Here is a 23,623-nt window from a genome sequence, read left to right as displayed (position 1 = left end):
GTCGAGTTGTCAAACGACTTATCCTTTTGGTTTTTCAAAACCTAACATATTAATATTGTATATCTTTAAGGATATTTTATATATTTACAGTCTATGGGAAAAAGGGAATCGTCAGTTACTATCCAATGCAACTAAAAGTAACATTTAACGCATTCGAAAGACTATGGTTGGACCCCGGAAATGGAAGCTTTTTTTCTTTTTTTTTTTTTTATTGCCAAGTGAAGCGTCACACAGACGTAGACGATCTTTGTTACAAACATGGCAGCGCGCATGTGAATGTCATGCCATTTTAATCTATTCCCTGATTCGAATGAATGTTTGGGCATGCTTACGTTAAAGCTGACGCGTAAGTTACATCTTGCAGAATTGTGGTTTGATTCACCTCGGACAGCTAAGCCGTAACTTAGCTATTTGATTCATTAGCTGACCAGCTCTCAATGTTAGCATTTTAGCAACTAGCTAATTAGCAGTCATCTCTACGATGGATCCTGACCAACAACTGAGAAATGTAAGTCACATTCAAATGCACTGTCAGCTAACGTTACGTTGGGTGAAATTGCAAATGAACAGTTTGATAGTGATTTTGTGTCTCTTGCAGCTGCGGGATTTCCTTTTGGTTTACAACCGCATGACTGAAACTTGCTTCCAGCGATGCAGCAGCAACTTCAACTACAGAAACCTTACCATGGACGAGGTAAGAATACTGACAGCATATTTAACTCATCACCTTTCATTAACTGCTATTTGTGTCCTTAAAGAACATGGCAAGAAGTATGTACTGTGTATGTAGACAAACATTACACCCACGTATGTGTGAGTGTTGATATCTCCAAAAGCATTGGCATTTATAAGCTCTTATAACAGCCTCACTCTTCTGGGAAGGCCGTCTGCACGATTTTGGAACCTGGATGCAGCAAGATTGTCCCATTCAGCCAAATGAGCATAATAAAGTTAGGGCGACGCTTCATGTTTGGCGTTATGGCCTGGCTTGTTGTCATCATTTCATTTCAAATCATCCCATAGGGTTTTGTATGAAGTTGGGTTCATGGTTTTGTAAAGGTCAGTGACCTCACTGTGCATCATATTGAAAAAGGAAAGGACTGCCCTGTTCACATACTTTTGGCCACATATGTTAGGCCATATAGTGTTTTATGAACACATAATCAACTTTATTTAAACAGCACTTTTTTACTGTAGTTATCCACTCATCACCTGTGATTGCTGTTGTCTGTCCAGGAGCGATGCGTGGACAGCTGTGCGGGGAAACTGATCCGCTCTAACCACCGCCTGATGAGCACCTATGTGCAGCTGATGCCTCGGATGGTGCAGCGTCGGATGGAGGAGATAGAGAGCAAGGCTGCAGAAAATGCCAAGGCAGCAGAGGCAGCTGCTTCTGCATATGTGGAGCCCCCTGCCACAGAGGCCTCACCAGCATCTCAGACCCCCATCACCTTATCGCCACCCCCACAAGTACCTCCACTGCTAGATCAACCTTTTACCTCAATGACGATTGATGATGTCGGAGTCGGACCAGAGGCCCATGGCTCAGTCTTAAAGTCAGCAGGATCAGATATTCCAGTTGAGTTAGACACTGCCGTTTCCAAATACACAACAGGCCCAGAAGTTAAATTATCAGCTGCCTCCCCACTCACACCTGCGATTGAAACCGTGAATCTCTCAATGCTTAATGAAGCTGGCAATGGACCATCTTATAAAGCAAGCTTTGCTCAGCCGCCGATAGCTGGTGCCCAAATTGAGTCTGAGATCTCAGCGCCTGTGTTTATGACATCTAAACCAATGTCTTTATCAGGAGATGTGCCTGTGTCAACAGTAGCTGCACCTACAGTGTCCAAATCCATTGAAAGCCTGTCGGGCCAAGAGAGAGCCCCAGAGGTTCCCCCGCCGTCAGGCCAGTAATGACGGCCATTCTGGGTCTGGCCCTGACTCCCACCACAAACAACCCACGTCTGATGAGTAACTCAAATGTGAGATTCTCCGTATTTCTGAAAAGAATACTTGATGAATAACGTTTTCTGGCTACAGTCTCTCAAATGTGAGCATTTGATGCTTTTCTGTTTTCATATTGTAAATTAAAAATGTTTTGAGGTTTGACAAAACCAGCAACTTGAAGACTTCACATTAGACTCTGTTGACTTGTGCAGGTATTGTCATTATTTCTTTTTTTTTTTTATAAATCAAACAATTGATAATGAAAAAAACTTAACTTGCAGCTTTAGATATATATATATAGATAGATAGTGTGTAAATTCTATATCCATTCAAGTACAACAGGCAACACAATATATCAAAAATAGAAAGTCATTACTTAACTATACATAGACACTAGTAAAAGACTTGAAGACAAGTTAAAGTTGAAAACTGTCCATACAGACAAAAATATATATTTCTGACAGTATTGTGAAGTGTCAAAAATGGTAATAACAAAAAACATATTTGGAGCATCCCAGAGTGCTCAATCTAATGACCCACTGAACACACTCCTGCTATTTGTTTTGAAATGTGACACAGTAAATGCACACATTGGATAATGTTCATTAATAAAAATGAGAGTATTCCTTACTTTTTTTCACGTGTTCTTTATTTTAAATGCCCCATTGACAAACGCTTGTATTTGTTGTTTGAAAACATTAAAGGCCCTCCTACTGCGATGGCCTAACGCACCAGTGAGTTGGGGCATTTGTCACATCCTCTCACGGTTGTGAGTGTGAATCTGGTTCATACCTTCGTCACATGTCACCTCTCTCCTCCCTTCATTTCCTGTTTTTGCACTTAACACGCTATGTAAAACAATGATAAGCGATCTTAAAACGGCATTTACAGTGGCGTCATTCCTCAACCACAAAGTTAGTGGTGTTCTTCAGCATTGTCAGCCAACAGCTGTGACAGTAAGGATGGTAGAAGAAATTTAGGCTAAGTAGTAGTAAATTTAATAATTTCATAGTGGCACATGGAATATGTAACATTTTCCAAAAACACAATTTGTGTGTGTATATATATATATATATATATATATATATATATATATATATATATATATTACTTTCTGGGGCTTTTCTGCTTTTAATGGACAGAACAGGTGAGAAAGGGGGAAGACATGCAGGAAATCGTCACAGGTCGGAGTCGAACCCTGGACCTCTGCGTTGAGGCATAAACCTCTAAATATTTATGTGCGCCTGCTCTACCCACTGAACCAACCCTGTCACCAATTTGTAATGTCTCTTTAGGAATCATCAATGACCAATTGTTATTGTGTGTGTATATATATATATATATATATAAAATGAAACAAAAAATACATTGTCATTGGATTTTTCACTTTCAATTACGGATATGAAACAATATTTAAATTATTTAAAATATTTTGTTGTTGACAAATGACTACTAAAGATGAATGACTAATAAGCCTACATTTAATTAAACAAAAAGGGCCCACAACCCTCCGCCACCATATCTGACCTTGGTATTTTCGGCCCCGTGTAGTTATGCCGCTGGATGTAGCATCATTGCATTGCCTCCAGCAGGGAGCGCTGCTGTGTAGTGTCCCGGGGACATGGGCTGCCAGTAGCAGAGGTTCTCTGTTCTTGCTCGCCAGTAGCCCACATCAACTCGGAGGAGCGGGGCGTGGACTCAGACCGACTATTCTCTGCTCTTAAATTTGAGGCGACCGACTTTCGGGAAAAAATAGAAACTGACAAGAAATCGATCGATTCGTACCTGGTAAGAATTTGTAGATGTTTTTGTATGTTTAATGTCTTTGTTTACATTGTGGCGTTTAGAAGTTTTGTTGTGGAAGTCCAACTTCACTTTGACTTTTTAACAATAGATTTCAAAGTGATCCAATAGGCCAGCCCATGCGATTTTCATGGAGGAGGATAGAGCCAAGGGGAAATGTGGGAATGTACAGCTAGGCTATTTATAATACTTCATAATTTAATTTCGATGGACTCTGGTTGGTTTATGTTTCTTTTTGCAGCAGATAATGTCAATGTTGCATTTAACAACCAGTAGCTATAGGCTAATAACTTAAAGATCTACTACTAAAATGAATATTTAGGAATACACTGATACCATAAAAGACACAAAAAAAGTACAGACAGGCTTCGAACACACAGTCACACCTGAAGGGATACACACATTAATTTCACATTATGGACGTGCACCTAATACAAGTCCACTTAGTCTCAAACGACAGTGCGTAATGTCTGTTTACCTGCCCATATCAGCCCCCTGGAAGATGTACAGTGCATGGAAAAACAATTAGTACAAACCTTTATATTTACTTTGTTTTTTACAGGAGCAAAAACACAACTTTGACTCTTATACAAGGAGTCTTTCTTTAACAGCTTTTGCAGGCTACATGTTCCTGATCCCAAAAGAGATTGAAAGAACAAACAGTCAAGAGAGGCAACCCGCAGCATAACCATGGATGACATCTTCACACAGTGTCGAGAAGGGAACTCTGTGGCTGTTCGCCTGTGGTTGGACAACACAGAGAATGACCTCAACTTGGGGTAAGTGGATATAACTATGCACACACACACATCCCTCAAATACATACATCTTTAAAGATGACTGCCTTTATCTTCTCTTGGATGTTAGAATCTAGGTCTAGTGTGTAAAGACGTGTGCGTGTAAGTACGGTCCTCTGATGAATGGAGTTGACTTTATAGCAAACGCACCACATTTGGTATGGTGGTTGAATGATTCTATGCTGGTGTGTGTGTGTGTGTGTGTGTGTGTGTGTGTGTGTGTGTGTGTGTGCGTGTGCATACAAAGCAATCCTTGGCACATTAGAGGTGGTCAAATAGTTTCCATATTGTGCTCACCCTTCAACTCCACACACTGCTGAACGTCACCCAGCTTTAGTAATTCCAGTCCAGTTTTCTTCCCCTTTTCTTCTTGGATTTCTCTCCTTATGATGTCATCCCCAAAAACTGTGTGTGTGTATAAAAAGCAGTGGGTGATTTATGGAGGTTTCGCGGTGACGTAAATGACTCAGACAAATTTAAAACTCATCAAACGCGAGACTGAAAAGCACATACAGACTTTAGATTAAAGTCCTGAAATTATTTAGTTGATTTACACAAAATGTATCGCACAACTGATAATCACAGAATCATTTTAAATTGAATATTTGGGGTCTGCTGATCACATAAAACAACCACTTTGAAGTGGTTTGATGTCACCCTGTTCTCTGGGAACAAGTGATTTTTCACAAGTTGTGACAAAGTTATACATAAAACAAATGAATTTATCTAAAATATAAGCAGTAGAAGAACTTATAATGGTCACAAGTTGTACCCCTGTTAGATAAAAAAAAAAATTGTTTAGGATAGGCAGAGCACTTTGTTTACCTTATTTCCTTGCTAGAAAGGCGCTACAAGACCTCACTGCTAAAGACCTTGGCCATCTCATTCTTGGGCCAGGCCTTATATGTGCAGTTTGATGACGTTGACTTTGAGGGCTGCATAGCTGCTAGCCAACCACGCAACAGCTAAGGCCATTTCCTCTGTTCAATTCCATACAGGGCCAGGCCCTTGCTGACAGAGTATCTCAGGCAGCTAGCTGCAGTCCCACATAAACATCTAAGAGACCAGTCATTATGCTGGAGGCCTGCTTTGTCTGTTCATCTTAAGAGGCTCATCCGTGTGTGTGTGTGTGTGTGTGTGTGTGTGTGTGTGTGTGTGTGCGTGTGTGTGAGAACCGGCCCTTTTTTCCCTTCAGAATATCCAATGTGTAACAAGTGTTATTTATTTTGCAGAAAGAAGGAACTGGATAGTGAGTCCACTGAGACAAACATTAAATGGCATTTCAGATCTCCCCCGGGAGCTCTGTGTGTGTGTGTGTGTGTGTGTGTGTGTGTGTGTGTGTGTGTGTGTGTGTGTGTGTGTGTTTTTTTGAGTCAGTGACACAGAAAGACAAGGAAGAAGAGACAGGGAGACTCACAGAGAATGCGTAGCTGAGGATTCCGCTGTGTATTTACCGCTCTGTCATTCCTGAGTTTTTTTGCCCGTTACTTTTTATAGCACACAGGGTTGGTCAGACCATGTCCACAGTGCTGTATCAGTATTAACAAAGAATGTGACAAACTGCTATTTCATTTTAGTGTGAGCTAGTACTGCAGCTATTTCCTACAGGTTATAGAAGCCCTCTTGAGGTTTATTGTCAAACAGAGTGTAGAGTTTGTGGCTTTGCGGGGAGCTGCGAGAAGCCCCAGCAGCTGCCTTGGGGTCAGCTAATGTACAGGAGTCACTTGGGTGAAGGGGCCAGTCACAAGTAGGTGATAGCTTGGCTCCTTCTAGACTGCAGCAGTGCTATGTACGCTGTCTGTGTGTTTGTGTTTTTGCATATGTTAGCAGGCATTCCAGCTTGAGCTTGCACAGACATATTTATCACTAGGCCAGTCGTCAGATGGGTAAAGGCTGCCGGCAGCACAAGGAAGCATGTGCTTAAGTCTAAATAAAGATTGGTAGGTAGTGGGTGTGAGAACCTGTGTGGCTGTGTGTCAAAGAGAGAACCACACAGATAGGATTTTGTTAGCTGGTATATGTTCAGAGTTGTTAAGAGAGCATCCTCCTATGCATGTTTCCTGGGAACAAGTACCCTCCAAATGTTGTCATCTTATAAGAACATTTTAATTAGACTTTAAATTGTTTTAAAGCAAGTTTATCAAGATTGATGGGCTAACTAATTTTTCATTTTGCTCTTCATTCTTGTGTTTTAGTGATGACCATGGCTTCAGCCCCCTCCACTGGGCATGCAGGGAAGGGAGGAGCGGAGTTGTCGACATGCTCATTATGCGAGGTGCTCGTATTAATGTGATGAACCGTGGAGATGATACCCCATTACATCTCGCCGCCAGTCATGGACATAGAGACATTGTGGCAAAGGTAAACACACTATGGTTACAACTGGACCATTCATGCATTGTTAACACTGTCTTTGAGGAGAGAAGTCTTGCTTTGTTGTTCAATTTTCTCACTTTATGACCCGTGCAATGCCAGCTGATTCAGTGCAAAGCCGACCCCAATACAGTCAACGAACATGGAAACACACCACTCCACTACGCCTGCTTCTGGGGCCAAGATGAAGTGGCAGAGGTACATTACAGTACACTCACAGACACTTCTTTTGACACAATCTGTTGGCTGAAAAGGCCCTCTTCTGGGGAGAAATGGACACTACAATGCTTTGTTGTCAGTGTCTTTGCTTTTAATCCTATGCTTAAAATTGAATGCATAACACAGTAAAATCCCTCTTTTTTAGGACTTGGTGACGAGTGGTGCCCAGGTGTGTGTATGTAACAGGTATGGACAGACACCTCTGGACAAGGGAAAGCCTCACCTAAGACAGCTACTTGAAGGTCAGAGGTCATTTATGGACATTTTAACACCCTAACAGGTTATATCTTAGGAAAAGTAAATGATATATTAGCAAAATAAAAAAGTATTATTACTTTCCTTTTAGTATTGTCATTTCTTTTATGTAGAAAAGGCAGAGAAAATGGGCCAGAGTATGACCAAAGTCCCATATAAGGAAACTTTCTGGAAGGGCACTATGCGAACACGACCACGTGAGTAACATTGACTTCATATAAAGGACCAAATCATATAATATAATATATATATATATATATATATATATATATATATATATATATATATATATTATATATAAGTCAGGATAATTGTTTAATCATTCATTATTTGGCTCTTTCAGGTAACGGTACCCTCAACAAGCAGGCTGGTATTGACTATAAGCAGCTTTCGCTCCTGGCAAAGATCAATGAAAACCAGTCTGGAGAGGTCTATTGCACTCTGTGTTTACTGCTGTGTCAGTATTTTTAATTTCTTTTCAGCCCCCCAGTTGTTTACTCGACAATGTGCTCTGTCTGCAGTTATGGCAGGGTCGGTGGCAAGGGGATGAGATTGTAGTGAAAGTGCTTCAGGTGAGAGACTGGACCACCAGGAAGAGCAGAGACTTCAATGAGGAGCATCCGAAACTCAGGTAATTCACACGTCAGTGTCCTAATAATGAAAGAGTATTGGTGGCGGCTTTGGTTGGCGCTTAGCCGTATTTCCTGTGGTGTCTGCACACAGAGTAGATTTACCAGGGTTCATTTATGGGCATCACACAATCACATGCTGTCAATCTGTTTGCATTCATAAACTAAGATTAATGCATTTGGTTCTGTTTGAGTCTCTTCAGAGAGCCATACACAGTCTATAGGCATTTGGACTGACTAGTACATGCTGTTAAACATAGTGCTAATGTGAGCATTGATGTGACAGATTGGTGGCCATTGAGGTTGCTGTGGTCAAAGAGAATTTAGGATCTAGTGCAGGATTCTTTTGCAACTAGGAGAGGGGTTTTTACTGTTATAAGTCAAGGAAATGGGTTGTGGATGGTTTTGTGATGACGCAGTTGCTGGCAACTGTTTACTGTGTGATGTGTTGTTCTACAATGTGAAAAACAAATTCCACAAACCCTCGATCACAGTAAACATGAAACCGAGTATAACATAGAATTAAAACCATCATAGTAGAAATAAAACCTTATTTTGAATCCAGTTTGTCATTTTTAACATTAGCCATGTTGATGTGTCAGTTTGAGCATTATGTTTTAGTGGCTGTTGCACCATATTATTGCCCAAAAGGCAAAAATGTGTACCTTTCTTAAGTTGTAGTAGTGAGCCAAATGTCAACTCATACAGGCATGTTAAGACAGGTTTAGCAGGGCCCCCGAAAGGAACTCCCGAATCACTATTGACATGATTATGGCGGGGTTGTGCACGTATTCTAAAGGAGCAGCTCACAGGCATGTGTCACATGTATTAACACAGAATTAGCCTACTAATTAATACACCTAAATCACAGAATAAAATGACACAATAAAGAACAGTGTAAATCAAACAAGCAAAACACAACATAAAGGAAAGCATATTAGCATATTACCTAAACTGGCCCAGCTTAATCAGTGCCCACCAACTTCAGCCCCTCATAAAGTGACGGAGAAAACTCACAACAAAACCTTAATAGGACAAAAATAAAGAAACCAGGCCAATTCAAATAATGAACCCTCAGCACTAAGGCTGAGTGTGGCATTGGAAGAACTCTCATGTTGGCTTCAGTTCTTGCCCTCAAGCACACATAAAAGTATTTGGGATGAGTATGCTGAAAAATTCAGAGGCCGCATATAATCTGACATGTATTGCAAAAATGAAAGAACATCAGTATAACTTTAAAGGGCCACAGATGATTCAAATGTGGTGCATAGGTTTCTTTCTGCAGAACAAGCTTTAGGTTATTTCTTGTCTTGATGTTTTTTTCTTAATGGGGTTTCCTCCCAACCTTGAAGTTGTTAATTCCTTATGATCTGAGAAATACCTCTGTGTTCTAAGAATATATAATGAAGTACTCTCAACATTTTCACACACTTTCTCTTTCTTTCTATCTTGTCTTACTAGGATCTTTTCTCATCCAAACATTCTGCCTGTTCTTGGGGCCTGTCAGTCACCTCCATCCCCTCACCCCATCATCATTACCCACTACATGCCATATGGATCCCTCTTCAATATACTGCACCAGGGCACTAGTAAGTAATTTGTGTTTATGTACATATAAAATAGAAATGGCTAATATTTGCATGTAAGTTTATTCTAGCTCCAAAGCACTATGACTGAGGATTGCTACTGCAGATGAAGGACATCACACACCCATCTTCTACCAACCGTATTTTTTTTTTACTTTTCTCTCTTTGTCTTCTTCTTCCTTTTTCTCAGCTCTGGTGGTCGACCAAAGCCAAGCAGTGAAGTTTGCATTGGACATTGCCAGTGGCATGGCTTTCCTCCATACCTTAGAACCAATGGTTTCACGGCTTTACCTCAACAGTAAGCAAATCATGGTAAGACATCATTCGACTGTCTTTGACCCACTGGCGTATAAGGAACCACAATTATCAACTAAAAGATTTTCTGCCACCACGCTAACACACAATTAAGGTGTTCCTGTGAGTAGTTGACTAGCCAGATATTTGATGAGTAACAAGCTGATGGGGTTAATTTGCAGATTGATGAGGACATGACAGCCAGAATAAGCATGGCAGATGCTAAATTCTCCTTCCAGTGTCCTGGTCGTATGTACTCTCCAGCATGGATGGCCCCTGAAGGTATTCATCCCTTTTTTCCTTCTTTGTTCTCCTCCCTTCCGCTTACCCCCCCCCCTCCCATAATGCCTTCTCAGACTTTATGAGTCATTAAGTAAGGAACATACTGTACCTTATAATTTAGTCCCAGTTCAGTGGTAGTCATACTGTGCATCTGGTGTTTTGGCCCTGTTACGGAATAAAAACAAACCCTTTTGAGTTTGCGGTTTTCTTCGTCCCTCTTGTTTTCAGCCCTGCAGAAGAGGCCTGAAGACATCAACAGAAGATCTGCTGACATGTGGAGCTTTGCGGTGTTACTGTGGGAGCTGGTTACCAGAGAGGTCCCCTTTGCTGACCTCTCACACATGGAGATAGGCATGAAGGTAAGTGGGTGCAGTATTTATCCACCCAGAGGCTTGTACTGTATGTTCACATCCGCATCTCTGTATCACTTGGAGATACTGCACAAAACACCATACCTTCAAAATATCCCAAGGCTTTTACAGATTTCTAACTTTGTATCTCGCCTCCCCCCCTTCCTCAGGTGGCTCTCGAAGGTCTTCGGCCAACTATTCCACCGGGGATTTCCCCTCATATCTGTAAGCTGATGAGGCTCTGCATGAACGAAGACCCAGCCAAGAGACCCAAGTTTGACATGATTGTCCCCATCCTGGAGAAGATGCAAGACAAGTGAATGCCTTCGCAGCAATCTGTACACTCCTGTTACTATATGTTTGTATCATCAAGCCACTCTTTATCTTCACTTCAACCATGTATCTGCTAAGCCACTGTAAATAATGCCAGAGACCACTTTCACTACACAATTCAAACACTATTATATATATTATATTGCTTGTATAATTTAAATTTGAGGTATAAATGTTCTTTAGCCCATGTGCTCCTTTATTATGCCTGAAACATGTTCACTGAAATATTGGCAAACTTTTGAATCCAGTGTGGATCATATTCAGTGATAAGTCAGACAAAAACAGATCCAAAGAAATATGTAAAGAAAGAAGAAGAAGAGAATGCTTTTATACACATTAGCGAATCCAATGCAATAAATGTTTTATATTTATGACACATCCTTGTTCTTTTATTTTGAGACAACATCTTCCTTCCTGGAACACATAATGCTCACATCAGTTTTCCAAAAAAGAATTCTTAGCACAAGGTCCGCTTGCTGGAAAGTTTTCAGCTAAATCTTGTGACTTTCTGCACTGGATGGAGTTTGCTAGTCTTCATGGAAATGATAAGATGATATATACTGTATTGTCCCCAAGGGGATATTTTGCTTGGGCAATAGGGCAACACAGCTGCAATCATCTTAAAACAATACATAGCCACAAGGCAGAACAGTGGCACACAAAAGACACAGTAAATAAGTTACATACACCAAGGATATGTAAGATATTGCACATGATATGTAAAAGGATATGTAAAATATTGCACATGCCCTGGTATTCTATTAGTTCAGTTGTCCACTGAGCAAACTCTCCACTAATGAAGGCCACAAGATGGGGCTGAAAGCTCCAGGAAACCCTGTGGACCCTGTGCTCAGAATTCTTTTCGTCAAATTGTGATTTCTAAGGTCAATCGAACCTTCAAGCTCAGCTCACAAGCCATGGTTGCAGATATCTCAAAGAACATATGTAATTTCATAACTTTGTAAGATGAATTGCCCTTTTTTATGCAGGATAGGGGTCAGCCCTGTACAATATAACAGCAAATTAAATATAATTGACTTTCTTGGGATGCAGTATCTTATAAGGGGTCTGTGGGAGTGGGTGTAACTGGAGTTTATGATGGGGATTTATAGTTAATAAAACGGAGTATGCTACTAGGCTACTGTGTAACTGGTGCAGCATTAAGTTAGTTGTATGTCCATGCTTTCACAGCAGCATAAACATAAAGCACGGTGGTCAATAATGGGGGGGCTAAGTTTCAAGCATTTCTTTTTTTAAATTTTTTTTATTGAACATTGGAAAAAATGAATTACAAACATAAGCATACAAAATATTGTAGAGGATGTACATTCAATCAAATATAAACAAAAGAATATAATATTCAACCTTGAAGACAAGGGAATATCAGATAAATACAAATAAGTAACCAAAAATAAGGACTAGTGGGGATTTATGCACAAATTAAATTAAATTTATGAAAAACGAACTCATAAATTAAACACCAAACACATACAAAATCTCAAAAAAGGAAGCAAAGACATTATGATCCAAAACTTAAAGACCAAATTCAAAACAACAATAAATTACAAAAATCTACACTTCTCTTTTTTGCAATCCTGCTGGACTGCATCTTTCTTAGTGAACAGAAAAACGACTTAAAGTCATGTATAAACCAGTTAAAGGAGGGTTTACTATTTCTCCATTTGCTACAGTGAAGATATTTACCCAATAGTAAAATAATATTTATAATGTCAGAAACAGATGTATTTAAATTATCCTTATAATAGAGAATGTGAGAGATAACAAACGTTGGGATGTCCTCTATCTTCAGCAATAACCAATTTTTTACATCACACCAAAATCTTTGAGAAAAAGGAGATAGAAAAAACATGTGGTCTAAGGTTTCGTCATTCTCACCACAAAAAGTACTTAGGGTCCACTTCAAATTTAAACCCTTTTCTAAGGAATATAGCTGTTGGATACATTCTATTAATTATCTTAAAATTAGTTTCTTTAACATTTGGTGAAATGGGCCACTTGATAAATTTACTGTTTAGGTACGTTTATTGACTCTGGGATCTGTATGTACCCCTCTGTAATAGTAAAACAACCTAGATTTCAAAACATTACTAATGAACTTACATTTCCTATAGATTACTGTTCAAAAACTAAATTTGGTAATATTGCCTTAACATTTGCATACATTAAGACACTTTTAATTAACTGAACGGAATCCCTTTACAAGCCTTTTGAATTCTCGATGACAAATAATCAACCACCTGCAGTTTGTTACAATTTGCTCGGAAGAACGGTGAAAGAAAAAAGGTTTGGCACGTGATGAGTCAGCTGACATTCTGTGCCTTTCACAAGACTGAGCAGCAGCAGAGACCATAACAAGTCAGTGTGCTTCCGACCGACAAGCACACAGCAGGGCTTGCCCAAATTGTCTCAGGTAGCCCACAATTTGTGCAAGTTGGAGCGGGACTGTCTTGAATCTCCTGACCTGCCTGTGTTCACCGCTCCCGGGAAGACGTCGACGACCCTCCACTTGCTGCACTTTTTGATAGGTAACGTTACAGTGCCAGAAGAGTAGCTAGCTAGCTACTTTGTTAGCAGGCGGTTCTACCGGGTTTGTGTCATAGCCCCTTCAATGTGTTTGTGGGTTTGCATTAGTCATGTATTCTCAAATTGAGGTGTTAAACTGCCGCTGAGTGTTAACGTTACTTCCTTTACGCTAGCCGCCTTTCGTCATGTCCCCACAGAGGCTGCCGAAGAGGACACTCACTGCACCTGCTGTCAGTCAGGACAATGAGGCTCCCATCGCTGCTGTCCTCTTTCGGGCTGATAACCTGCACGCTGGTTTTAATGTTGCCGCTGTTTGGATCATGTCATCCAGCACCGACCTCAGAACAGCCAAGGCTGGTGTTCATAAATCAGTTAAACTTCGTAAAGGTCGGATTTAACTGGAGAAATGTCACCTGCTTCTTGTGCAAAACAGTCTTCACCATCCTTGATATCGCCCTTATGGTAATGTTTGAAGGTGTTTCTTACTCTACTAACGTTACGACACTATACTACAGATGATGCTAGTGCACTTTAGAGAATGGGAAATCCTATAGGAGCGAAAAATATCTTTTAAAAAAAAAACTACATTATCTTAAATTCCATAAAATTAAGTTGAGGAAAGCCATAACAGTTTTTTAGCCAACCAAGTGGCCCACAGTTCAGTCCAGGAAGTCAAATCTTTAACTGTCCATAAGCAAAACAAATATTGGTAAGTAATGGGCAAACAGAAACAGAGGAAATATGCAATATATTTAAAAACGGTTACCATTACACATGTATCATTAGCAATGTCATTTTCATATTATCCTGTAGACTCAGTTGCTGGTTTAGTAGGTACCTCTAGCTGAAACTAATGCAGTTGGTGTCAACACCCCACCCCCCCAACAAAAACTGAACAGTGTAACCTTAACGAAGGTTGGAGTCAAGATTAAGATATACTCTTGTCAAAATGACCCAGATAACGATTAATGAAAGAGAGATGTTCTTTTTTTAATGCATCTATGCGTTGTTCCTGTCTTCTTATTGATCCTGTCTTCTGTTTGCTTGCTTCTTTTTGTTCGTTGTATAACCAGTCAGTGCAAAGATGTCTGATGTGGGCTAAAAGGTTGATTTAAAGGTCCAATGTGTAGGAATTTCTCCATCATAGATCGCAATCAACTCTCTCGCGCCACGCAGTTCAAAGTATGTATTACAGCTACGGTAGCCTTCACGCTTCAAAAAGCTGGTCTCTTATGGCTGGCTAGCTCAGTTGGTAGCGCCGGTGCACATGTGCAGAGGTTTGTTCCTCGACGCAGAAGGTTCAGGGTTAGAGTCCGACCTGTGACTGTTTTCCTGCATGTCTTTCCCCCTCGCTCTCCCCTTTCATATCTCAGCTTTCCTCTCTAATAAAAGGCAGAAATGCCCAAAAAAAGAGAAGAAGACTCCTGTTCCTGACATTTGGATTTTGAATACGTGTGGTCCATGTTTCCTTCTTCAAACTTGCCGGGGCTGGGAAGCTACGATACCCATTAGCAGCACCTGTGAGTTTATCATGTGAACGCGAAAGGCGGAGCAGTATATCTTGTATGTCCCTTATCGGCTAACGTATTTCAAGATGGCGCATGGATATGGAGCGTCTACCCCAGTTCATGTGAATGCAAATGTAAAATTTCAAGCCAATAGGAATACTTGGAATTGATGGTGGTGGTAAATATTCATGAAAAAGGACAAGTTTGTGAACGGGCAACCCGGATTTTGTTAAGTAACAACTAAACATGTTACACACTGGACCTTTAACTCCTGGTTAGATGTCACTGATTGTTGTAGCATATCTCAGTTTGAAAATGTTAATATCAAGATAATTTATTTATTGAAAATTGGGATATGAGTACAGTTAGGTTGGTAAGATGATAATGTGACTAACATCATGTTGCTTAATGCAAACATACTACTAAGTTAAAACCAATTACAGTATACTGTGATTTAACTAATACAGGGTTACTCAAGTTTGCAAACAAATGCAGCATGTGACACTAAGGCCTACATATGGAGAAGGTCTGTTTCCTGTTCTGCCCCTTGAAAACCTAATTTCCTATTATATGCCCTGGTGTTTATAGCTGATTTTAGCACAAAAACATCCTTGAGACATCTTGACCTCAAGTGCTCCTGTTGTCCAATTGCAACAGCTGTTGACCTCCAAAAACATGCTTTCTAAACTGTCCAGATTCATTTTTATTCAAATCAAAAGTGTATATAGTGGGGGCGACCTCTAGCTCACCCAGTAATAGCGTTCGCCCCATGTTGGCTGAGTCCCTAATAAAGGGAAAAGCCCCAAAAAAATAATCATAAGTGTATAGTACATTTAAATACTGCACCCATGCAAGAGTGACTTGTGCATAATGTCAAGCGTTATGTGGTCTAAATGGGGATTTTGGATTGATTTAGCTTGGCTTGTTTTTCGGGAAGTTTGTGGTTTTGTCATCAGTCAGTGAAGCATCATGTCCAAGTTCAGATGAATCTTTACATTAAATTATATTTTCACACCTCTAATCTCATCCTTCTCTGCCTTTGTCTCCTAGAGTGACTCCAATGAAGAGCGAGTGGCCCGTGCAGTAGGTGAGGCGTGTATCCGTTTACATCTGGCTGATGAGCGTGTGTGTCGAGAAATAACGGAGTTGTTCCGGGATGACTTCATCCGGGCTCTGCAGCAGTCCTTGCTGTGGCCCACTGAAGCGTGCTCCCTGCTGGTGGGCCCTTCCTGTGGCAAATTTGACATATATTCCTCCTGGAACATCACCCTGCCAAAGGTCCCTAAACCCCCTGTTACACCACCCTCTCCTCCCAAACCTGGTTCTCCACAGAGCAGGGTCCTGTTTCTAACTGACGTCCACTGGGACCAGGTGAGTGTTGTTGAGAGATGAGCCAAAGCAGAAGAGAACTGAAATAATCACCCCACGGCAATTGCTGGTATACCAGATTCAGTTATACTGCAGTACAAATTCAAGCACCACAATCTACTAAGTTAAAGTTACTGATTTACTTGAAATAAATGTTACCGTTTTACCAGGACATTTTGAATGACTAACCAGAAAATGGTAGGATTGTGGGCACCTGACTTTGCTTTGGATCAAGCCCTGCTTCTAAAAATAATCCTCTCCACTGACAGGAGTATGTAGCTGGCAGCGCTGCAGACTGCAAGGACCCTCTGTGTTGTCGTAAAGACTCTGGCTATCCCAGCTGGAGGCGAAGGGAGGCTGGGTACTGGGGGACCTACAGTAAGTGTGACCTCCCTCTATGGACGGTGGAGAACCTCCTGGAAAATGCTGCCAGAGACGGACCCTGGGACTGGGTGTACTGGACAGGAGACATACCAGCGCACAATGTTTGGTCCCAGACCAGGAAACAGCAGCTGTCAGAACTTACAGTCATCTCCAGGCTCATCCACAAGTAATGTTTCTATAGGATTAACTGTTTTTTTGACACAAGAGATGCATGATTTCTCCTTTCACACATAACATAATGGATGTGTAGGACTGCAGATAACTTTGCCACTTAGCTGTAAGAGTAGCTATTAAATAAAATAACTTGTAAAACATGTTGAAATGTCAGTGCTATGGAAAGCACAAGTGTAATTGTGGTCAGATCTCGTGCCTGACTGATGGGGAAGTGATATTAATAAGTGTTGCGATTTACGCATGTACAGTGTCGGCTATTTTTTGCCAGCTTTCCTTCCTGGGAACACACAACACAACACAACAGTGTCTGTGTTCTTCATATTTATGTAGAATTGTAGTTTGCTCTTCGTATGTAAAATATGCAGCTCTGGTAGATGTTTGGAATTGGTCGTGCTGTGCAAACCCCGCCTCTTTTATGTGAACACGCGCGCCGCTGGATTGGGAAACCCTGGGTTGATTGAACTAGTTGATAACCACCGTGATGACACAGCTTATGTGGGACCGCGGTTGTTAGGTTTGGTGAAGCCGGGTAACTGAAAGAAATCCAGGGCATGTTGATCTTGATTCATAGTAGTACATAGTATCCAGAATTTCTGGATAAACCAGTTTCTCTAATTCAAAGGTCCTATGACATGCTGCTCTTTGGATGCTTTTATATAGGCCTTAGTGGTCCCCTAATACTGTATCTGAAGTCTCTTTCCTGAAATTCAGTCTTGGTGCAGAATTACAGCTACTAGAGCCAGTCCCACAATGAGCTTTACTTAGGATGTGCCATTTCTGTGTCTGTAGCTTTAAATGCTATTGAGGAGGAGAGGGGGGGGGGGGGGGCAAGGTGGAGTGTGGGGGTGTGGTCTTGACCAACTGCTATGCTTCGTTTGTTTAAGCCATGATGTCTCTCTCTTTCTCATGGGCGGGCCAAATTCTCTGGGTGGGCAAAGCAGAGACAGGGGAGATAACCTTCCTCCTTATGTCGTCATAAAGGGAAGATTCCGCATCGGCCCACCTGAGCTTTCATTTTCTCAAAGGCAGAGCAGGATACCCAGGGCTCGGTTTACATCTATCGCCATTTCTAGCCACTGGGGGACCATAGGCAGGCTGGGGGAACTCACATTAATGTTAAAAATACCTCAAAGTGAAATTTTCATGCCATGGGACCTTTAACCTCAAAGTGGCCTTGTACTCTGACTCCAAACATGTTTACATTTGGGATATTTGTCATGTGTTACCTTGAATAGATCCAAACAGCTATTGACTCTCGCCTCTTCCTCCCATCTTCTTTCCAGACACCTGGGACCTAATGTGACCGTTTATCCTGCTGTAGGGAACCATGAGAGTACACCAGTGAACAGCTTCCCACCACCCTTCGTTCATGGCAACAGATCATGCGCCTGGCTCTACGATACAATGGCAGAGGATTGGGCACCATGGTTACCAGAGCAGGCTTTGAAGACTTTGAGGTTTTTGATATTTATGTTTTTATTATATCTTAACGTATATTGTATGTTGACATTGTTGTGCAGGTCAGGCCACCATGCAGATAAGATGGTAGTGCTGTTGTTAAATACAAAGTAAAATCAAATGTATTTTTTTTTTATTTATTTTTTGTTTATGTCAGATCTTTGTACTTGCAGTTTCACTTTGCTAAACAGTGGGATGTGAACTACAACCAAACAGAAGTGGTCACATTTACAGAATATTCTCCCCTATAGAGGATTTGGAATTTTGATGGGTGCCCACAGAGCTGAATTTGACGTTCTGAGTCCTTCAGCTATGTTTTTGGGTGTAATTTTAGATATGGGGGATTCTACACGGCGGAGATTCAGCCTGGTCTGAGGTTGGTCTCTCTCAACATGAACTTTTGTGCTCGAGAAAACTTCTGGCTGATGGTGAACTCTACAGATCCTGCTAACCAGCTGCAGTGGCTGGTTCATATTCTCCAGGCCAGTGAGGACAAGGGCGAGAAGGTGAGTGGAGCAGCAAAAACAGAAGATGACCGAAGACGTTGGGTCTGTTTGGTCACTTTGTAAAGCTGATCAAACACTGTGCTTTATTAATGAGGCTCAGGCCCATGTCCCACTTTTGCCATGTGCTTCCTTTTTTATTTAGGTACATATCATTGGTCACATCCCACCTGGCCTGTGTCTTGGCAGCTGGAGCTGGAACTACTATCACATTGTCAACAGGTAGCTACATAGACCATTTAAACCGAAAGATGCTGAAGTTGTTGTGCCGTAAAGACAATTGCAGTTAAGAGTACACCATTTTGTATCCTTGTTTACTTGCTGTTGTCAATGAGAAGGGGACATGTTGTTCTCAACCCTTAGCAGTTTTTTGGGGTCGTGTTTACTTGCTGTTCTCACTGAGAAGGGGACATGAAGTTCTCAACACTAAACGGGGGTTTCTTGTTAATGTACGATGTGACTGGCGGTAGCCGTTTCAGACTAGTGAAATGGAAATTTATAGCTGCTGTCTGTAGTAGCTGCCAGTATATGGTATATAAATCCAGATTATGAGTACTCTGCAGCTCTTGGGATAATTGGCAGATGTGAAGATGATTATAGTCAAACATGGTTAACGTATTACTGGTGACACTTGTTTTACATCCTCTCGGTTTGCATGGCTAATATGCACGGTTTAAGCAGCTGCATGCAGCTTTTTGAGAGAAGTTGTACAGGTGTCTCTCTCTTGTTTAACACCCTCTTATTTATTTTTTCAGATATGAAAGTACAGTTACTGGACAGTTTTTTGGCCATACACACCTGGATGAGTTCCAAATGTTTTATGATGAGGCAACCATGACTCGCCCATTGGGAGTTGCATTCATCGCTCCCAGTGTCACTACTTACATTAATCTTAACCCAGGTGAGGTTATAAACTACTTGAGTGATCTCCCAACATTTCAGAAGCAACACACAGCTAAAAAATTTTTTTTTTATTTTTCTCTTTCCAGGTTTCCGTGTCTACTATGTTGATGGGAATTACCAAGGTAGCTCTCGGCTGGTGCTTGACCATGAAACCTACATCCTCAACCTCACAGAGGTAAACCACAGGCCCGGAGCGCCAAGTAGCCCAGAACAGAACCCCAAATGGACACTGCTGTACCGTGCCACTGAGGCCTATGGTCTGACTAGTCTGTTTCCTTCAGACTACGACGGAATGATGCAGACCTTTATCAATGATGACCGGGTCTTCCAGAAGTTCTGGTACTTGAGACATAAAGGACATGTGTCAGAGCCCTGCAAGGAGACATGCAAAACTTCATTGCTCTGCTTCCTGCGAAGTGGGAGGTACGATGAGCTGGAGCAGTGTGACCTCTTCAATGGTTTTGGAGGAAAGTTGGCCCGGGCTGCCAGAAAAACCCTCTGTTGACCTTAGGATGTTTGCACTGAGAGAAAAAGCAATATGACCAAATATGAAATGTAGCTGAAGTGTATTTTTCTTGTTGCTGGTTGGTCAACAAGGATTGTATTTGTTTGAAGCCACATGAGCCATTACTCATTTCTCTGAATTTTAGATTTTGTGATCCCGACATTATTTCTGAAGAGTTATGCCTGGTGTTATCAGTAATGTTTTTACAAAGACATCTGATTGTGATTGTAACATGCCTAGGGTTTGTCAGGTGCTGTTCTGCAATGCAATTTCGTGAAAACTGCTTGAAATTGTCCTGAAAGGTGTTTATTTGAAATGCACAGAATTGCAGGAGTTAGGTTGTTTGATCAATATTTTCATGAATTTGGCAGTTCTATTGTACTGGGTGCCTTGTATCAGGAAAATTATGGTAGCAATATCTATCCTTAACAGCATTCTTGAAACATCAAAATGCTTTCTGTCCTTTTCGTGGAATTCCACAATGCGGTGTTAACATATTTGCTGGGATTTAAAGGTTGTAAAGCAAATTAATAGGCCACTTCATTGAATGTGGTGAATCTCAGCCATCAGTTAAAAGCTTTGCAGAGTTGCTACGCAGCACACAGTATTTTCACTCAATCATTTTGACTTTCTTCAGCAGCACCTTTTTTTTTTTTTTTTTTTTTTTTTGGAGCTTTAAGTCAGTAAAGTATTCATCCTAATTCTTAACACCACCTGCCTCAGCAAAGACGTCTTCAACCCTTAACGAATAGTATTTCTCATGAAGGTTTACGTCCTTCTGCACTTTAAAAAAAAAATGTTATGGTTAGGTTTGATAGACCCAAAGTGTGACAAGAATGGGAAGGCTCTCAGCTCTTGGTATATGCAACCTGTGGTGTAACATGACAAGTAATACAACTTGTAAAATGAGCAAACCTTTAAAGAGATTGTATAAATTATGAATAAAATGTATATTATGAAAGATGCAATCTAATACTCTTCTACTTGTTTGGCTTGCTGTGAAGGAATACACAGAATACAAACTAAAAAGTTGTTTTGTGGCAATACATTGGTGAAATTTCTCAAAACAAAGTGTACTTTAAACTGCTTTTTATACTGTAATATAAATAAGTTTATCTGCAGCCCAGCCTAGCCTTTTTCTGAAATGGCAAATACAAGTCACATCAGATGAACAATAGTCTCGCATTGCCAGACCTTCTTTCACAATGCTGCGGAGGAGGGTCTGGCTAGTCCACACAGCAGTCCGGGTTGACAGAAAAACGTGCTCTGGTTTATTGGCATTTCTTTAAACCAATCGTCTTGGGCGGTGCTAAGTGCTGGAAGGAGCAACGATGCCTCTGCAAAATAGCCTCGGGAAGGAACTTGTTTTGGTGGAACGTGTACGTTCAAAGGTTGTTTTAGTCGTGTAACAGAAAACTCCGATTGGACAGAGTCTAGCTAGCTGTCTGGATTTACCCTGCAGAGATCTGAGGAGCAGTTAACCATAGTCCTCAAATCCACCAGAGTTTAGAATGCCAACACAAAGAAAGCAGAAGGTGAAGGACATCCGGTGGAACCGGAGCAATCTCGTAAATGAAAGGTCATCTATATAGACTAGATGAACAGTGTTGGGCAAGTTACTTCCAAAATGTAATACATTATAGATTACTAGTTACTGTCATTTGAGAGTAATTAGTTATATTACAATATTACTGTCTCTGAACTGTAATGCGTTACACTACTTTTGCATTACTTTTGAGTTACTTTCACCAAAATAACGGGAAGTTTGATTTGGCAGCTAGCTTGTGAATTTCACCACCGGATCAATAAAGTCTCCTCTTTATCCACTTTAATACATCATAGATTATTCATATTTTGTATAATTAATATAAATATGCAAAGTAACTAAAGCTATACAAAATAGATAAGTAAAACGTATAATAGGCAAGTAGGAGAAAATGAAATACTCAATTAAAAGTACGGCATTGTTGTAATGTTTGTTTATAGCACTTCAATAAGAAATTCATGTTGTTTAGGTTAAAACACTAAAGGAAATGTTCAATTATAGTGTGATTAAAACTCCCTATTAACATTATTTACAGTACTTGGTTTACAGCTGATTTGTGAAAAGGTAGCCCACACAACCTTATTTAACAGTAATTTAGTTTTACTGCGAACCGTCACAGGAAGTGCTTTTATTTTGAAGTAGGCTACACGGAAGTTGTCTGTTGTGTAGCCTACTCTTGCTAGCTTACTGAGATGCAACATGTCCGTCAGGCTCAAGTTGTTCACTTTCTTGTTTGTAAAACTGCAACATATTGAACAGTAAATGGTCACAGTAAAAGACAAGCGTTTTTGGTCGTCATTCGAAGCCATTCCACTACAGGCATAGTTACTCTCCACGGCTGATAAAAATGCAATGATATTTACGTGTAGCAAGCCTCAACATTAATTCCCGACATGTTTATATCTGTCAGCCGCTGATGTACCGTCACCTGTTGGGACATACATGCTGTCTGTACCGTCTCTGGTTCTGTCTCTGACCACGGGAACAGAAACAGGACAGCTCACTTCAACGCAGCGTAATAACTCCTGAAAATAATATCCATCTCGCAAATGTATTTGTCTCTGCAGTCATCTCAACCATCGAATACAGTGACAGGAAAATAATACGGCTTTTTTTTTTTTGCATGTGAAGAAATGTGTCGCGGTGTTGGTGAATTCTTAAAGAAACCAATGCACCACTAAATGTTGCGTTAAAATGCGTTGTAACTCGCGTTACTGAGATTGTAACGAGTATAATATTACCGAAATTTAATTAGTAATGCGTTATATTACTGCGTTACAGCAAAAAGGAATACATTACTGTAATTGCGTTACTTTTGTAACACGTTACTCCCAACACTGTAGATGAATAATCCCTTAAGCACCAATCTCATCAAAGGGATCCTTCTCTCCTCGCAGAAAATGAAAAATTTGTAGGTATTTGTTTTGTCCTGTATTCTATTAACTGTTCTGTGGTTTCCACTGTTGCCTCACTGATGACATTTCCATCTGATTCCCTTCACCACTGCATTTAGTAGTAGCTAGACATGGCACATGCATAGGCGCCGATACCGTGGGTGCTCCGGAGCTCGAGCACCCATGTGTGCCAGACTGCCAGTAGGCTACATTCATTTAAAATTAAACATTGCAGTTGGTGCTAAGTGGAGCGTCTGTCATAGTGCGATTGGTTATGTCGCTGTCAGTCCCCTGCTCCATATCCTATACACCAATCACAGCGTCTCTCGGATGAAAACGCCTCTTTAGTGAGACCCAAGAAATGGACTATCAAAGACAAATGGAGTCCAAGCTTTCAGCATTATAATTTCATCAGGTGCAAATGTTTTTTTTCTGACTCCATTTCAGATCTTTAAATTCAATTTT

At 40.7% G+C, this 23,623-nt stretch overlaps 3 protein-coding genes across 6 annotated transcripts; all 3 read left to right on the top strand.

Moving 5' to 3' along the window:
• The first annotated feature begins 215 nt into the window (after positions 1-215).
• On the top strand, positions 216-2,688 carry timm10b (translocase of inner mitochondrial membrane 10 homolog B (yeast)). The gene is made up of 3 exons (XM_031320432.2): positions 216-508; positions 599-694; positions 1,237-2,688. Exons 1-3 carry the CDS (start codon positions 482-484, stop codon positions 1,915-1,917), a joined length of 804 nt encoding a protein of 267 aa, XP_031176292.1. The 5' UTR covers positions 216-481; the 3' UTR covers positions 1,918-2,688.
• Positions 2,689-3,590: 902 nt separating this feature from the next.
• On the top strand, positions 3,591-11,247 carry ilk (integrin-linked kinase). Of its 4 annotated transcripts, none has more exons than XM_031320444.2 (13): positions 3,591-3,738; positions 4,374-4,532; positions 6,746-6,911; positions 7,026-7,121; positions 7,288-7,384; positions 7,511-7,594; positions 7,741-7,826; positions 7,919-8,028; positions 9,488-9,615; positions 9,803-9,924; positions 10,089-10,188; positions 10,417-10,547; positions 10,709-11,247. In XM_031320444.2, the coding sequence occupies exons 2-13, from the start codon at positions 4,444-4,446 to the stop codon at positions 10,856-10,858; spliced, it is 1,359 nt and encodes a 452-aa protein (XP_031176304.1). In that variant the 5' UTR covers positions 3,591-3,738; positions 4,374-4,443; the 3' UTR covers positions 10,859-11,247. The 4 variants fall into 4 exon arrangements, with proteins under 4 accessions (XP_031176304.1, XP_031176305.1, XP_031176302.1 ...); XM_031320445.2 differs by having other exon boundaries at positions 3,592-3,738; positions 4,398-4,532; XM_031320442.2 differs by having other exon boundaries at positions 3,592-3,738; positions 4,363-4,532.
• Positions 11,248-13,169: 1,922 nt separating this feature from the next.
• smpd1 (sphingomyelin phosphodiesterase 1) lies at positions 13,170-20,783 on the top strand. The gene is made up of 9 exons (XM_031320093.2): positions 13,170-13,417; positions 13,613-13,877; positions 15,974-16,294; positions 16,561-16,841; positions 18,133-18,306; positions 18,642-18,813; positions 18,956-19,032; positions 19,566-19,711; positions 19,800-20,783. The coding sequence occupies exons 2-9, from the start codon at positions 13,659-13,661 to the stop codon at positions 20,216-20,218; spliced, it is 1,809 nt and encodes a 602-aa protein (XP_031175953.1). The 5' UTR covers positions 13,170-13,417; positions 13,613-13,658; the 3' UTR covers positions 20,219-20,783.
• Positions 20,784-23,623: the final 2,840 nt, after the last annotated feature.

This window comes from Sander lucioperca, chromosome 13, assembly GCF_008315115.2.
Source record: "Sander lucioperca isolate FBNREF2018 chromosome 13, SLUC_FBN_1.2, whole genome shotgun sequence".
Taxonomy (NCBI): Eukaryota; Metazoa; Chordata; class Actinopteri; order Perciformes; family Percidae; genus Sander; species Sander lucioperca.
The sequence above is the reverse complement of the archived record's forward strand: the minus strand, read 5'-3'. Positions and strand labels throughout refer to the sequence as shown.

Bases quoted from the DNA above. Each gene is read 5' to 3' on its own strand.
- timm10b (XM_031320432.2), top strand. From the start codon at position 482: ATGGATCCTGACCAACAACTGAGAAAT. The intron at 509-598 runs GTAAGTCACATT...TGTCTCTTGCAG, and splicing joins CTGACCAACAACTGAGAAAT to CTGCGGGATTTCCTTTTGGT. The intron at 695-1,236 runs GTAAGAATACTG...TTGTCTGTCCAG, and splicing joins GAAACCTTACCATGGACGAG to GAGCGATGCGTGGACAGCTG.
- ilk (XM_031320444.2), top strand. From the start codon at position 4,444: ATGGATGACATCTTCACACAGTGTCGAGAAGGGAACTCTGTGGCTGTT. The intron at 8,029-9,487 runs GTAATTCACACG...TTGTCTTACTAG, and splicing joins GAGGAGCATCCGAAACTCAG to GATCTTTTCTCATCCAAACA. The intron at 10,189-10,416 runs GTATTCATCCCT...TCTTGTTTTCAG, and splicing joins AGCATGGATGGCCCCTGAAG to CCCTGCAGAAGAGGCCTGAA.
- smpd1 (XM_031320093.2), top strand. From the start codon at position 13,659: ATGAGGCTCCCATCGCTGCTGTCCTCTTTCGGGCTGATAACCTGCACG. The intron at 16,295-16,560 runs GTGAGTGTTGTT...CTCCACTGACAG, and splicing joins CTGACGTCCACTGGGACCAG to GAGTATGTAGCTGGCAGCGC. The intron at 19,033-19,565 runs GTAGCTACATAG...TTATTTTTTCAG, and splicing joins TACTATCACATTGTCAACAG to ATATGAAAGTACAGTTACTG.